Below are 12,339 nucleotides of genomic sequence, written 5' to 3'. Positions count from 1 at the left end.
AAATCTCCTCAAATTACACACTGAAATAAACACTGGAGCGTGTTCTGGAGCAGTGGTGCGCCCCCTAGAGGGCTGCTGTGCCATTGCAGGAGGATATTTTGAGACCAGCACCGTTCGGTCCGAGCTCTTTGAGGAGCCTTTACAACATATAGACAGTTTTTAAGTTATTTGAGTAACAAACTGTTTAGCTGCAGGTTTCAACACTTTTTATAATATTTCTATATTTGAAACTGGTTAAGGACTCTCACAAAGAATTTAATCCACCTTAAAAGCCTTAAAACCTCCTTTAAATGCTCCTGAGACGATCCTCACTTGTACAAAAAAAGCTTTAAATGAATATTTGACCGACGGACAAAGAAAGAACAGAGAATCTGAGCTCATTGAAACGAGCTGATGTCTCGTTCGTCTCTTTATGCCACGAGAAACGTTCAGTGTAACGTCAAAGCCTTTTTATGTTTTCTCTACAGTAGATAATAAACACAGACAGCTCATTGGCTGCTGCTCAAAAGTTATTGCGCCACCTGGAGGTCACGAAATGAAACATCCATCACTGATTAACAGGTTTTTTTTATCACTACGCGACAATGTTGTGTTTTCATGTACTTAAAGCTCAGAAGTTTCTCTTTTATGAGATTTTAAATGGGCTGCAGTCGATCTCAATCTGATTTAATCCTATTTATGTTGTCTCTAAACTCCTTCAAGCGTCGGAGGAGCTTCATCTTGTTCAAACTGACAGCACTACCTTTACGTTCTCCTTAGAGCTGCTCGAGGTGTACACAAAGCAGAGCCTTGAATAAATACTCAGTCCTTGTTGAAGTCTGCAGTAAACGTCAGGAGCGCTCCGCCGCTCGGCTTTTATTTCACTGCTTTATAAGGAAATGCTGCCGTTCAGCGAAACATCTGCACAGCTGTGTGTGTGTGTGCTGGGGGGGGGGGGGGTGAAGAAGGACTGTGTAATCTCATTGTCTTCTGACTCCTCCGCCACGAAGTTAAAACAGAGCGCTGCGATTACGACTCACTTTGGAAATCCAATAAATCAAGAGAGAAAAGCGTCTGCAGGACTTTGTGACATGAAGAAATACGAAGCGCCGCCGGGAAACAGCTGGAGGGAAAGAGGGCGGAGCTTCTGTGGCGTCCGGAACGTGACCTGAGGTCCTCGCAAAGTCACACAAAACACCAGAAGAAGAGCCTCACTGAGCGTTTCATCAACTTCCAACACACACACACACTGCTATAGCACACACACACACACACACACACAAACACTCCTAAAGCCGAAGTACACACTCCTAAAGCCCAAATACACACTAAAGCACAAACAAACACACACTCCTAAAGCACAAACACACACTCCTACCACTCACCAATCCATCCTGCAGTCCAGCAAACCACCAGATTTCCAACCACTTCACCAAAGAACCGGACTGAAACCAACTAACCAACCATTCGATACTCTAACTAACTAACTAACTAACTAACTAACTAACTAACTGTGGCGGCCATATTCGCCACCCTCAGAGTTTTGGAGACGGATCTTTCCAAAACCATAATTTATTAAATTAAATCAAAGCACCCCCCCCCACACACACACACACACACACACACACACACACACACACACACACACACACACACACACACACACACACACACACACACACACACACACACACACTGCTGAGGTCTCCTCCCCATGTGACCTGTGTGTCCGGGCAGCTCCTCCTTTATGGACAGAGAGGTGAGGCAGCTCACCTGATGTCAATCAGGCACTTAATCACCTCTCTGCCACACTAACTAACTAACTAACTAACTAACTAACTAGCTAACTAACTAACTAACTAATGTTTGAATTTGCTGTGAACTTGAAATGGTTTTTATCCATTCAGTGTGATCAGGTCTGAGTTGACCCGCTCTCACCACCATTATCTCTACAGATCCGTGGAAACTGGAAACCAAAATAAATCCCTGCAGCAGAACTTTAGGTCAAGAGCTTCTCGAGGAAACATCCCAGAGGGGAAACCCTTCATAGACGCTTCCAAACCCCAGAAAATCCTCCTCAGACTCTTTACTGTAAACAACACAAACCACCAGAAGACCAGCAAAGAGCTCCCAGGGTGTGTGTGTGTGTGTGTGTGTGTGTGTGTGTGTGTGTGTGTGTGTGTGTGTGTGTGTGTGTGTGTGTGTGTGTGTGTGTGTGTGTGTGTGTGTGTGTGTGTGTGTGTGTGTGTGTGTGTGTGTGTGTGTGTGTGTGTGTGTGTGTTGGGACCATGATGGGACGCAGACCCACCTTCAAAAATATCCACCATGTTGAAAAAGGCCAATGACAGAGACGACTTCCCGCTGCCTGTACGGCCGCAGATTCCAACCTGGAGGAGGAGGAGGAGGAAGAGGAGGAAGAGGAGGAGGAAGATGGAGAAGCAGAAGAAGAAGAAGAAGACAGAAGAAGTCAAGAATCTTCAGCTGACACTGCAGTGAGACATCGGAGGTCTGTGTGATGACCAAGTGGCAGCTACGTGTGTGTGTGTGTGTGTGTGTGTGTGTGTGTGTGTGTGTGTGTGTGTGTGTGTGTGTGTGTGTGTGTGTGTGTGTGTGTGTGTGTGTGTGTGTGTGTGTGCGTGTGATGGTCATCCAGTGTTGTGACATATTAGAGCATCACATGAAGAAACTCTTCTTTACAGTTTGAAACCAAAACCTTCCCTGCAGCAGTCGGCATCAATCACCATTTCTTCAAACGTGTAAATGGAAATAAACAAACAAATACATGTGGAGTTCCCCAAGGCGCCGTCCTGGAGCCCCTCCTGTTTAACGTCTACAAGCTCCAATGGGCTCAGAGTTTGGATAAATAATAACATTATATGCAGATGACACCCAATTGTACACAGTTTAAAACTATATATATCACCGGCAGACATAGTATTAGAACGGAGTTTGCAGTGGTGTAATAGAAATGGATTAAAATTACAAAATAAAGTTCAGGTTGTAAATAAAATAAACTACAGATATTTATGAAACAAAGATGTTGATAACAATATCTTATAACGGGAATAAGATTGGGAAGTCCAGTGTGGAGCAACCTTACGTAGAATATTGCTCAATAACATAGGATAGTATAGTATAGTATAGTATAGTATTGTCTGGCCATTTAAAATTAAATGAAGCCAAAAATGTAATAGTGTAAGAACATACTAAAATATTTCAGACAATATCTTAATACCATATTAACATTATTAATATAATTCAATAAGTTATTATGTTATTGACTATTTAATACAATACTGAAGTATCATAGAAAATCTTTTGAAAATGCAACTAATAACTCTGTAAATATTAACTGAAGTCAAAAATGGAATTATATAGAAATAAAACTGTATTTTGGGGGAAATACTTTTTTTTGTTTTACAGTTTTTGTGAAGCCTGGTGATAAAAAATAGTGGACTGGAGGTCATGATTGTCATATTCACAGGTTAATTTCTATTCAGGACTTTATTTTACTACTTCATTACACTATGGGGGATTTATTACTGTTTGTACATTTAAAATGGCCGAAGTTACGACTCCCCCGGCTGCGATCACGTCACCGGTTGTTCCACTGACGATGACGCGTTTGTGTGAGTGAAGTTTCTCTAGTTGAAGACTCGTGAGACGTTCCTGACGCTGCAGGACTGAGTCTCGTCATCGTCTCCTTCACGAGAAGCTCGTCTGCAGGTCGACCGAAACGCTCCTGGGCGGTGGAATGTGTTTTCCACGGCGGTGTCATGTGAGGCGCTCTGTTCCTCTCGCCTCGGTGTGAACGACCTGCTGCTGCTACTAAAGGACTGTGCGTTAACCTCGAGTCGTCCTCCTCTAACGTGACCTTCACTCCTTCTGCAGGTACATCCAGAGGCTGTGATGCCGCTTGACTGACGGCACCGTTTCATTCACAGAGACTCTTTTAGCCTTCCTGTTCAACTAAATATATCGAATAGTATTCCTGACTTCCCTCAGCTCTGTACTGCCACTGGAAACTGCTCCTCTGGATTTCTTCTATCTTTAAAAGTATTTCATGACTGCTGTGGCTACTTCCACCTCCTGTACAGCAGGGGGCAGTACAGACAGACCACGGGTGACACACAGTAGCAGAATAAGGTGATTTCAGTTTGTGGCTGGATGGTAATAGTTCATGGCGTTAATTAAACAAATAGGAAGCAGCGAACACACACACACACACACACACACACACACACACACACAAACACACACACACACACACACACACACACACACAATGATATTTTTTATAAATCAACCGTTTTTAACTGAAGTATGTTGTAGAAAATACATTGTAAATCTCAGAAGAAGAATTTATAGATTAGATGTCATGGAGGTTAGAGGTCATGGAGATTAGAGGTCATGGAGGTTAGAGGTCATGGAGGTTAGAGGTCATGGAGATTAGAGGTCATGGAGGTTAGAGGTCATGGAGGTTAGAGGTCATGGAGGTTAGAGGTCATGGAGATTAGAGGTCATGGAGGTTAGAGGTCATGGAGGTTAGAGGTCATGGAGATTAGAGGTCATGGAGGTTAGAGGTCATGGAGGTTAGAGGTCATGGAGGTTAGAGGTCATGGAGATTAGAGGTCATGGAGGTTAGAGGTCATGGAGGTTAGAGGTCATGGAGATTAGAGGTCATAGAGGTTAGAGGTCATGGAGGTTAGAGGTCATGGAGGTTAGAGGTCATAGAGGTTAGAGGTCATAGAGGTTAGAGGTCATGGAGGTTAGAGGTCATGGAGGTTAGAGGTCATGGAGATTAGAGGTCATGGAGGAGAGCAGAATCTCATCGCTAGAGTCGTAAAATAATCTGTACTCTTGAAAAGTAAGACTCTCTTCAGGTTGGCCTGCAGCGTCCTGTTGGTTACCTTCTGGCCCGGCTTGATGAAGGCGTTGACGTGTTTGAGCACAGGTTTGAGCATGGGGTCGTAGCGCACGCACAGGTCCTGGATCTTGATCTCTCCATCCTGGGGCCAGTTCTCAGGAACCTGCGAGCTGTCTGGAGGAGACAAGGCAGGAGAGCCAGGGGTTAATCCCACCGACATGTTGCTGCTGTAAACACCAGCCAGCAGTCAGAACACTGAACATCTCATTTAGGTGCTGCTCACCTTCCTGCAAACTCTCACTTTCATCATTTGATCATTTAAAGCGAACGTCACGAGTTGCACCGGAAAAAAACCTCCGTGTGTGTGTGTGTGTGTGTGTGTGTGTGTGTGTGTGTGTGTGTGTGTGTGTGTATGTATGTGCCGACAAGGATCTGTAACGTCTCTGTTCCATCTCAGGACCTGTTTACACGACAACGTTTCACGTGACAACACCTAATCCATTAAAAAAAAAGGAGAGCGTTCACACTGCAGCAGCGGACACAGAGATAATGGAGTTAATCTGCCGGGCCACTGGAGGGCGCTGTTGCTTGATTTTGTAATGAAACTACACAGACGTGTGCAGAGAACAAAACGTGAAAGGTGAAGAAAATGGAGAGAACCTGACATCCGTATGGACTGATGACACATCGGATGATATCAGGGAGAGTCTCAACTATTAAACTACTGATCTGGACCATAAAACCAGAATATGGACCGCGGGTCGTACCGCTACGGGTCGTACCGCTACGGGTCGTACCGCTACGGGTCGTACCGCTACGGGTCGTACCACTACGCGGCAGCCATGTTTGTTTACAACTGGATGAGCAGGAGGGAGGGGGAGATGAGCAGTAACAGGCTCTGTAGCCTCCATCAGTCTCAGCAGGAGGGATTTGCACCGTGAAAGAATCTTTCCACCTTGGGAGCCGGATTAAAAACTTTGCGGATACAGTGCATCCGCAATCTGGTGTCGTGTAATCGGACCCCCCAAAAGTGAAGGAAGTTTTGCCGATAAACTCAAATTCGTTGTCGTGTAAACGGGGCCTCAGTGGTGTTTCTCTCCTGCTGTGACAAAAACGAGCCTGACAGTCCAGACTGAGGGCAAACAAACCCAGTCACAGTGAAATCTCCATCACAGCAGGAGAGCAGAATAATCCACGGGGACGTTTACCGGCCATGACAGGCAAACGGTTGTTTGGACACTTTTTGTGTTTGAAACTGGTCCAACATGGAGCTTCTTTACAACCTGGAGGACGACTGTTAGTCACGATGGGATGTGAGTGAATGTCAGTGAGATGGTGAGCTGAGCTTCTTTCAGACTCTCCGGAAACATTCTCGACGTTCCTCCACCGTGGAGATAAGACTTCCAGTCCGTCCTCTCTCGCTGCTCCTCTCATTCGTCTGAACTAAGTTTCTTTAATATTTCTTGAATGGAAGCTGGACAAAAGCTGGATTTGGTGTCTTTCTTTGAGGAAACAGGAGCGCTGCTGCGTCCTGCAGGTGAAATGTGTGTTTGGCACTTTATCACTGGAGGCTTTTCCTTTTTCGTACAAGACGTGAAACAGCTCCAGGCGTGGTGAGACATCTGTTATCCCAGCAGTGCTTCTCTGATTAATAACAGTTCAATCATGTAGATGTTGGTCATCTGCTCGGCCTGCAAAGTGTCTGTCCTTTAACACAGGAACATCTCAAAACACAAAAGCTGGGTCCAGCACACTAAGTGAGGCCTCGGTCATTGTGCAGATAAATCTCTGCTGTGTTTGAGTCAGACACATTTATCGCCTGAACGTCTCCGCAGGCTGATTTATTATCAGTTTCCTGCTGATCTCCTTACACTGAAGTATTTCTGATAAGGTTTCAGATGCTTCTGGAATGTTTCACAACATCAAGTCAAATCAGCAGGTTTGAGTTTTTTGCCCTTGATGTAGATGAAAACTTCAGTTCATCCAACAAACGAGGCCAAAAATCCAACATTGTGTTTTCTTTGGTTTGTGAGATTTAGTGAGACTTTGGAAAAAAAACTACAAAAGAACTAAAAAACTAAACAAAAACGAGCTGCTGAAAACTAAAACCTCCCGCAGGAAGCCGGACTCCACAAATCCACTGCTGGAGGGAGATCCCTGGTTTGATCAGGACTGGGGGGACATCACTGGTTTGATTGGTCGGGAGTGGAGGGAGATCACTGGTTTGATTGGTCGGGACTGGAGGAAGATCACTGGTTTGATCGGGACTGGGGGGAGATCACTGGTTTGATGGGTCGGGACTGGAGGGAGATCACTGGTTCGATTGGTCGGGATTGGAGGGAGATCACTGGTTCGATTGGTCGGGACTGGAGGGAGATCACTGGTTCGATTGGTGGGGACTGGAGGGAGATCACTGGTTCGATTGGTCGGGACTGGAGGGAGATCACTGGTTTGATTGGTCGGGACTGAAGGGAGATCACTGGTTCGATTGGTCAGGACTGGAGGGAGATCACTGGTTTGATTGGTCGGTACTGGAGGGAGATCACTGGTTCGATTGGTCGGGACTGGAGGGAGATCACTGGTTCGATTGGTGGGGACTGGAGGGAGATCACTGGTTCGATTGGTCGGGACTGAAGGGAGATCACTGGTTCGATTGGTCGGGACTGGAGGGAGATCACTGGTTCGATTGGTCGGGACTGGAGGGAGATCACTGGTTCGATTGGTGGGGACTGGAGGGAGATCACTGGTTCGATTGGTCGGGACTGGAGGGAGATCACTGGTTTGATTGGTCGGGACTGAAGGGAGATCACTGGTTCGATTGGTCAGGACTGGAGGGAGATCACTGGTTTGATTGGTCGGTACTGGAGGGAGATCACTGGTTTGATTGGTCGGGACTGGAGGGAGATCACTGGTTTGATTGGTCGGGACTGGAGGGAGATCACTGGTTCGATTGGTGGGGACTGGAGGGAGATCACTGGTTTGATTGGTCGGGACTGGAGGGAGATCACTGGTTTGATTGGTCGGTACTGGAGGGAGATCACTGGTTTGATTGGTTGGGGCTGGAGGGAGATCACTGGTTCGATTGGTCGGGACTGGAGGGAGAGCACTGGTTCGATTGGTCGGGACTGGAGGGAGATCACTGGTTCGATTGGTCGGGACTGTCACTGGAGGCGTTTGGTTTTCTGAAATGGCCCCATGTTTCCCTGGAAACCATCAGTATGAAAGAAAAATGGTCTCGTTCGTCCTTCACGGTGTTTTATGATGATTTATGCCCAAACGGCCATTTTGTTTGTAAGCTGAAAACTAAAGCATGTATGTTCTTCCAATAAACCCAGATTACGTGTCAGTATTGTTTTACGGTTAACTATTAATAGTTTAAGAGTTTCAGCTCAAAGTCTGTTTCTGTTCCAGCAGAAGTTGCCCGACTGGTTTTGTTCAGTGTTTCGGTCAGAATTTGGACTTTGTCTCTTTCCTGAGGAGGACTTAAAGACGAGCAGCACATATCGTACCTCACTCCTGCAGAATAGAATGACATCATGAAAAAAGCCATTAGTACTATAGGATAAGAAAAAAAAACATTGTTTACTAACCCTAACTCTGAAAATATTCAATGTTTGAAAATAAATACTTGGCTTCGTAAAAATAAACTCCTACTGACCCCTTCACTAAACCTGAATCTGATGAGGCCTCATACAGGAGTTGATATTATTTAGGCCCGATTCTTGATCAAAAAGCTGACTGAGGGGTTTTTGGGGATATTTTGGTGTGACGAGGCGATTCACTGTGAGAAAAAGTAGTTCAGGTGTAAAGGAGCAGGCTGTGTGTCGTCCTGTGGTTCGGTCCAGAGGTTCGGTCCAGAGGTTCGGTCCAGAGGTTCGGTCCAGAGCCTCAGCAGAAAACTCCACTGATGCTTCAGGAAATGACAGGATTCCCCTCCTGCCGATTCAGGGAACGATTGAACTGTAGATGAAGTATTTCAGTGTCCATTGTCCCGTGTATTTGTATTTCCGGCTGAAAACGTGTGTGAAATCAGTTCTGTGTACTCTGATTGGCTTCAGACTGGATTCTGATTACAAATACCCTTTAAAAAAAGTTCTTCATCGGTTTCCTGAGAAGATTCTGCACGAGGGTCAACTTTTAAAAGATTGACAATTTTTCACCTGTGGAGTTCCTCAAAGCACCGTCCTGGATCCCCTGTCTTTAACAGCCACTGAGGCGACTGAACAAATTAAACCACAGTACTTTTCTTCAGGTCCCAAAAAAGCAAAGTACGAAGCTGCACATCTTCAGTCTGTCAGGTTCCAAAGGAACTCAGACAACTGATGTGGACCTGGACCTGGACCTGGACCTGGACCTGGACCTGGACCTGGACCTGGACCTGGACCTGGACCTGGACCTAGACCTAGACCTAGACCTAGACCTAGACCTAGACCTGGACCTGGACCTGGACCTGGACCTGGACCTGGACCTGGACCGGGTCTTCAACTGTGATTACCGGACAGTTCAGGAAACAAACAAAGAACTAAAGAAGCGGTTTCCCAGTGTTAAAGAACCAAACCTCCCAGGACATTAGAGGATAACGGCGTCAGGGTTCCTGCCGGTTCCTCACAGACACCAGGAAAAACCAGGACCATGGATCTGGAGTTCTGTGGAGTTTCAGCGTCTCACCCATCGACCCCTCGTAGTTCTCCGACTCGGTGCTCAGGAAGCTGTTGACTTTCTTCACCGCCGACATCTGAACCTCCAGGTCCGCCAGGTTCCTCACCACCCAGTTCAGGTAGTTGGTCACCTGCAGAGACCAACCAAAACTAGCTAAGCGCCACTGGGAGCCCAGAACTACGTCACCACAGAGTATCGCTGGGCACAAATACATTTAATCCATTCATTGAGTTTGTAGCTAAAATCAGTTTTCATTGTGCAAATGAAAGCTTTTTTACCAAGTCACCACCTTCCCAACAGTCCTAGACCTCTACTGTGGACTTTACTTCAGTCAAACATAATCGGCCACAAAAAGTTCCTATCAGCCCCAGAAACTACCAAGTGGTTCTATAGGATTATTAGGACTTTCTCTTACATTTCGCTGTACGTTGCAGCAGAACGTTTCAGTAAAATGGAGGTTGTATGTGGAGGTTGTTGTACTAATCGTGTTTTCCAGCCATTCAAGATGAAACTGACTGAACGTGGCTTCTGAAGTTACATTTTATTTATGATGTATTATCTATCGTCTGTATGATTTATATTCATGTATATATATATATATTGTATATATCTTTATATTGGTTCAGTTATGTGCTTTGGAATAAGTATGTTTCTTCCATAACATATTATTTGGTGTTTGGTTTGTTCGATATCAACTAGTCCTACAATTTAACTATGTCACAATGTAGTATTTAGAAGTACACTATGTATCGCGCCGCCCTACGATGGAGGATTCTGTCACTCTGCTCCGACAAGAAGCCACGCCCTTCATTCGCTCTGCCTGGAGGTCAGAGTTCAACTGGACCAATCAGGAGGAGGAGAAAAGAGCAGACTGACCGTGAGAGCGTAGGTGAGGCCGAGGCCCACCAGGCCTCCCTCCTGGAGACTGTAGGTCCAGCCCCCGATCGAGGTTCCTGCCACCGTCAGCACGATCACCGCTCCCAGGTAGTCCTGCACAGACCAGGTCAATCAGACCAGATCAATCAGACTGAAGGGACGTCCGAATTGTCCCTCCTGTCTCCTTCTCCATCCACTTCTCCTTCATCCTGCAAGTGTTTTGTGTGGCGGCCATGATAAGGACTGTCTGAATTCTCAATAAGCAAAGGAAAGGAGGCTCGTTGCTTCCTTTAGAACCTCCTTTAGCCTAGGAACCACTGATGCTTCCTTTAGAACCTCCTTTAGCCTAGGAACCACTGATGCTTCCTTTAGAACCTCTATAGCCTAGGAACCACTGATGCTTCCTTTAGAACCTCCTTTAGCCTAGGAACCACTGATGGTTCCTTTAGAACCTCCTTCAGCCTAGGAACCACTGATGGTTTCTTTAGAACCTCCTTTAGCCTAGGAACCACTGATGGTTCCTTTAGAACCTCCTTCAGCCTAGGAACCACTGATGCTTCCTTTAGAACCTCCTTTAGCCTAGGAACCACTGATGCTTCCTTTAGAACCTCTATAGCCTAGGAACCACTGATGCTTCCTTTAGAACCTCCTTTAGCCTAGGAACCACTGATGCTTCCTTCAGAACCTCCTTTAGCCTAGGAACCACTGATGCTTCCTTCAGAACCTCCTTTAGCCTAGGAACCACTGATGTTTCCTTTAGAACCTCCTTTAGCCTAGGAACCACTGATGCTTCCTATAGAACCTCCTTTAGCCTAGGAACCACTGATGCTTCCTCTAGAACCTCCTTTAGCATAGGAACCACTGATGCTTCCTTTAGAACCTCCTTTAGCCTAGGAACCACTGATGCTTCCTTTACCAAAGGAGACCAGCTCATGTTCCCTCACAATTCCTTGTGGCGACAACATTTAAAGGAACCCGCTCATCGGAGCGTTCAGGGAAACTCAGGATGACTGAAAAAGGAGCAGATCATGTAAGTTACCAAAGTAATAATCTACCTAGAACCACTTGAAATCATCTAGAACCCAGATGAACTTTTTGTAGTTCATTTTCACAAACTTGTAGTTCTTTCCCCACCATGGCAGACGTCACTAACTAGAGCCGCCGTCGCATTATTATGACGTCACTAAGTGAAAGTCTGACTGCCTCACCACCGTGATCACCTTTACTAACTCCTTTAGGAAGCCTCCTAACACCTTTCACTAACTCCTTTAGGAAGCCTCCTAACACCTTTCCTTGACTCCTTTAGGAAGCCTCCTAACACCTTTCACTAACTCCTTTAGGAAGCCTCCTAACACCTTTCCTTGACTCCTTTAGGAAGCCTCCTAACACCTTTCCTTGACTCCTTTAGGAAGCCTCCTAACACCTTTCACTAACTCCTTTAGGAAGCCTCCTAACACCTTTCCTTGACTCCTTTAGGAAGCCTCCTAACACCTTCACTAACTCCTTTAGGAAGCTTCCTAACACCTTTACTAACTCCTTTAGGAAGCCTCCTAACACCTTTCCTTAATCTCATGATGTCATCCAGGGGTTAAGGAGAAATCCATAGATAAGGAGATAGGAGGGACTTTTCGGACGTACCCTCAGATCAATCAGAACCAGATTAATCTGGTTCAGATTAATCTGAACCAGATTAATCTGAACTAGATCAATCACAATCTCTATGGATTTTGGATTTCTAAACAGTTGTAAAGTGGAAACAGTGATATTCACTCATTCAGTCACATGTTGTCACTAAAGTAACTTTAATCTTCTGACTGACCGACCGACCGACTCACCGTGCGGACCTCCAGCCAGCGGTTGGCGGCCGACAGGAAGAGGTACGCCGTGTTGTTGGTGTCTGTCAGCTCCAGCATGCGCTGCTTGAAACGAGCCTCGTGTCTGGAAGAAGCACAAGAAGT

The 12,339-nt window shown here is 45.9% G+C and overlaps 1 protein-coding gene across 1 annotated transcript in view; it reads right to left on the bottom strand.

Moving 5' to 3' along the window:
* The window catches only part of abcc9 (ATP-binding cassette, sub-family C (CFTR/MRP), member 9), a gene marked incomplete at both ends in the record, with an annotated part of 69,045 nt that overhangs the window by 10,221 nt on the left and 46,485 nt on the right, over window positions 1-12,339 (bottom strand). Inside the window, 5 exon segments of the mRNA XM_080492426.1 lie at window positions 2,288-2,366; window positions 4,890-5,020; window positions 9,515-9,635; window positions 10,382-10,495; window positions 12,217-12,319. Coding sequence (XP_080348552.1) covers window positions 2,288-2,366; window positions 4,890-5,020; window positions 9,515-9,635; window positions 10,382-10,495; window positions 12,217-12,319 — 548 coding nt within the window.

The sequence above is a fragment of the Lipophrys pholis genome (genome assembly GCF_963383615.2).
Source record: "Lipophrys pholis genome assembly, chromosome: 22".
In the NCBI taxonomy this organism is placed as follows: domain Eukaryota; kingdom Metazoa; phylum Chordata; class Actinopteri; order Blenniiformes; family Blenniidae; genus Lipophrys; species Lipophrys pholis.
This window is presented reverse-complemented; position numbering and strand designations above follow the sequence as displayed.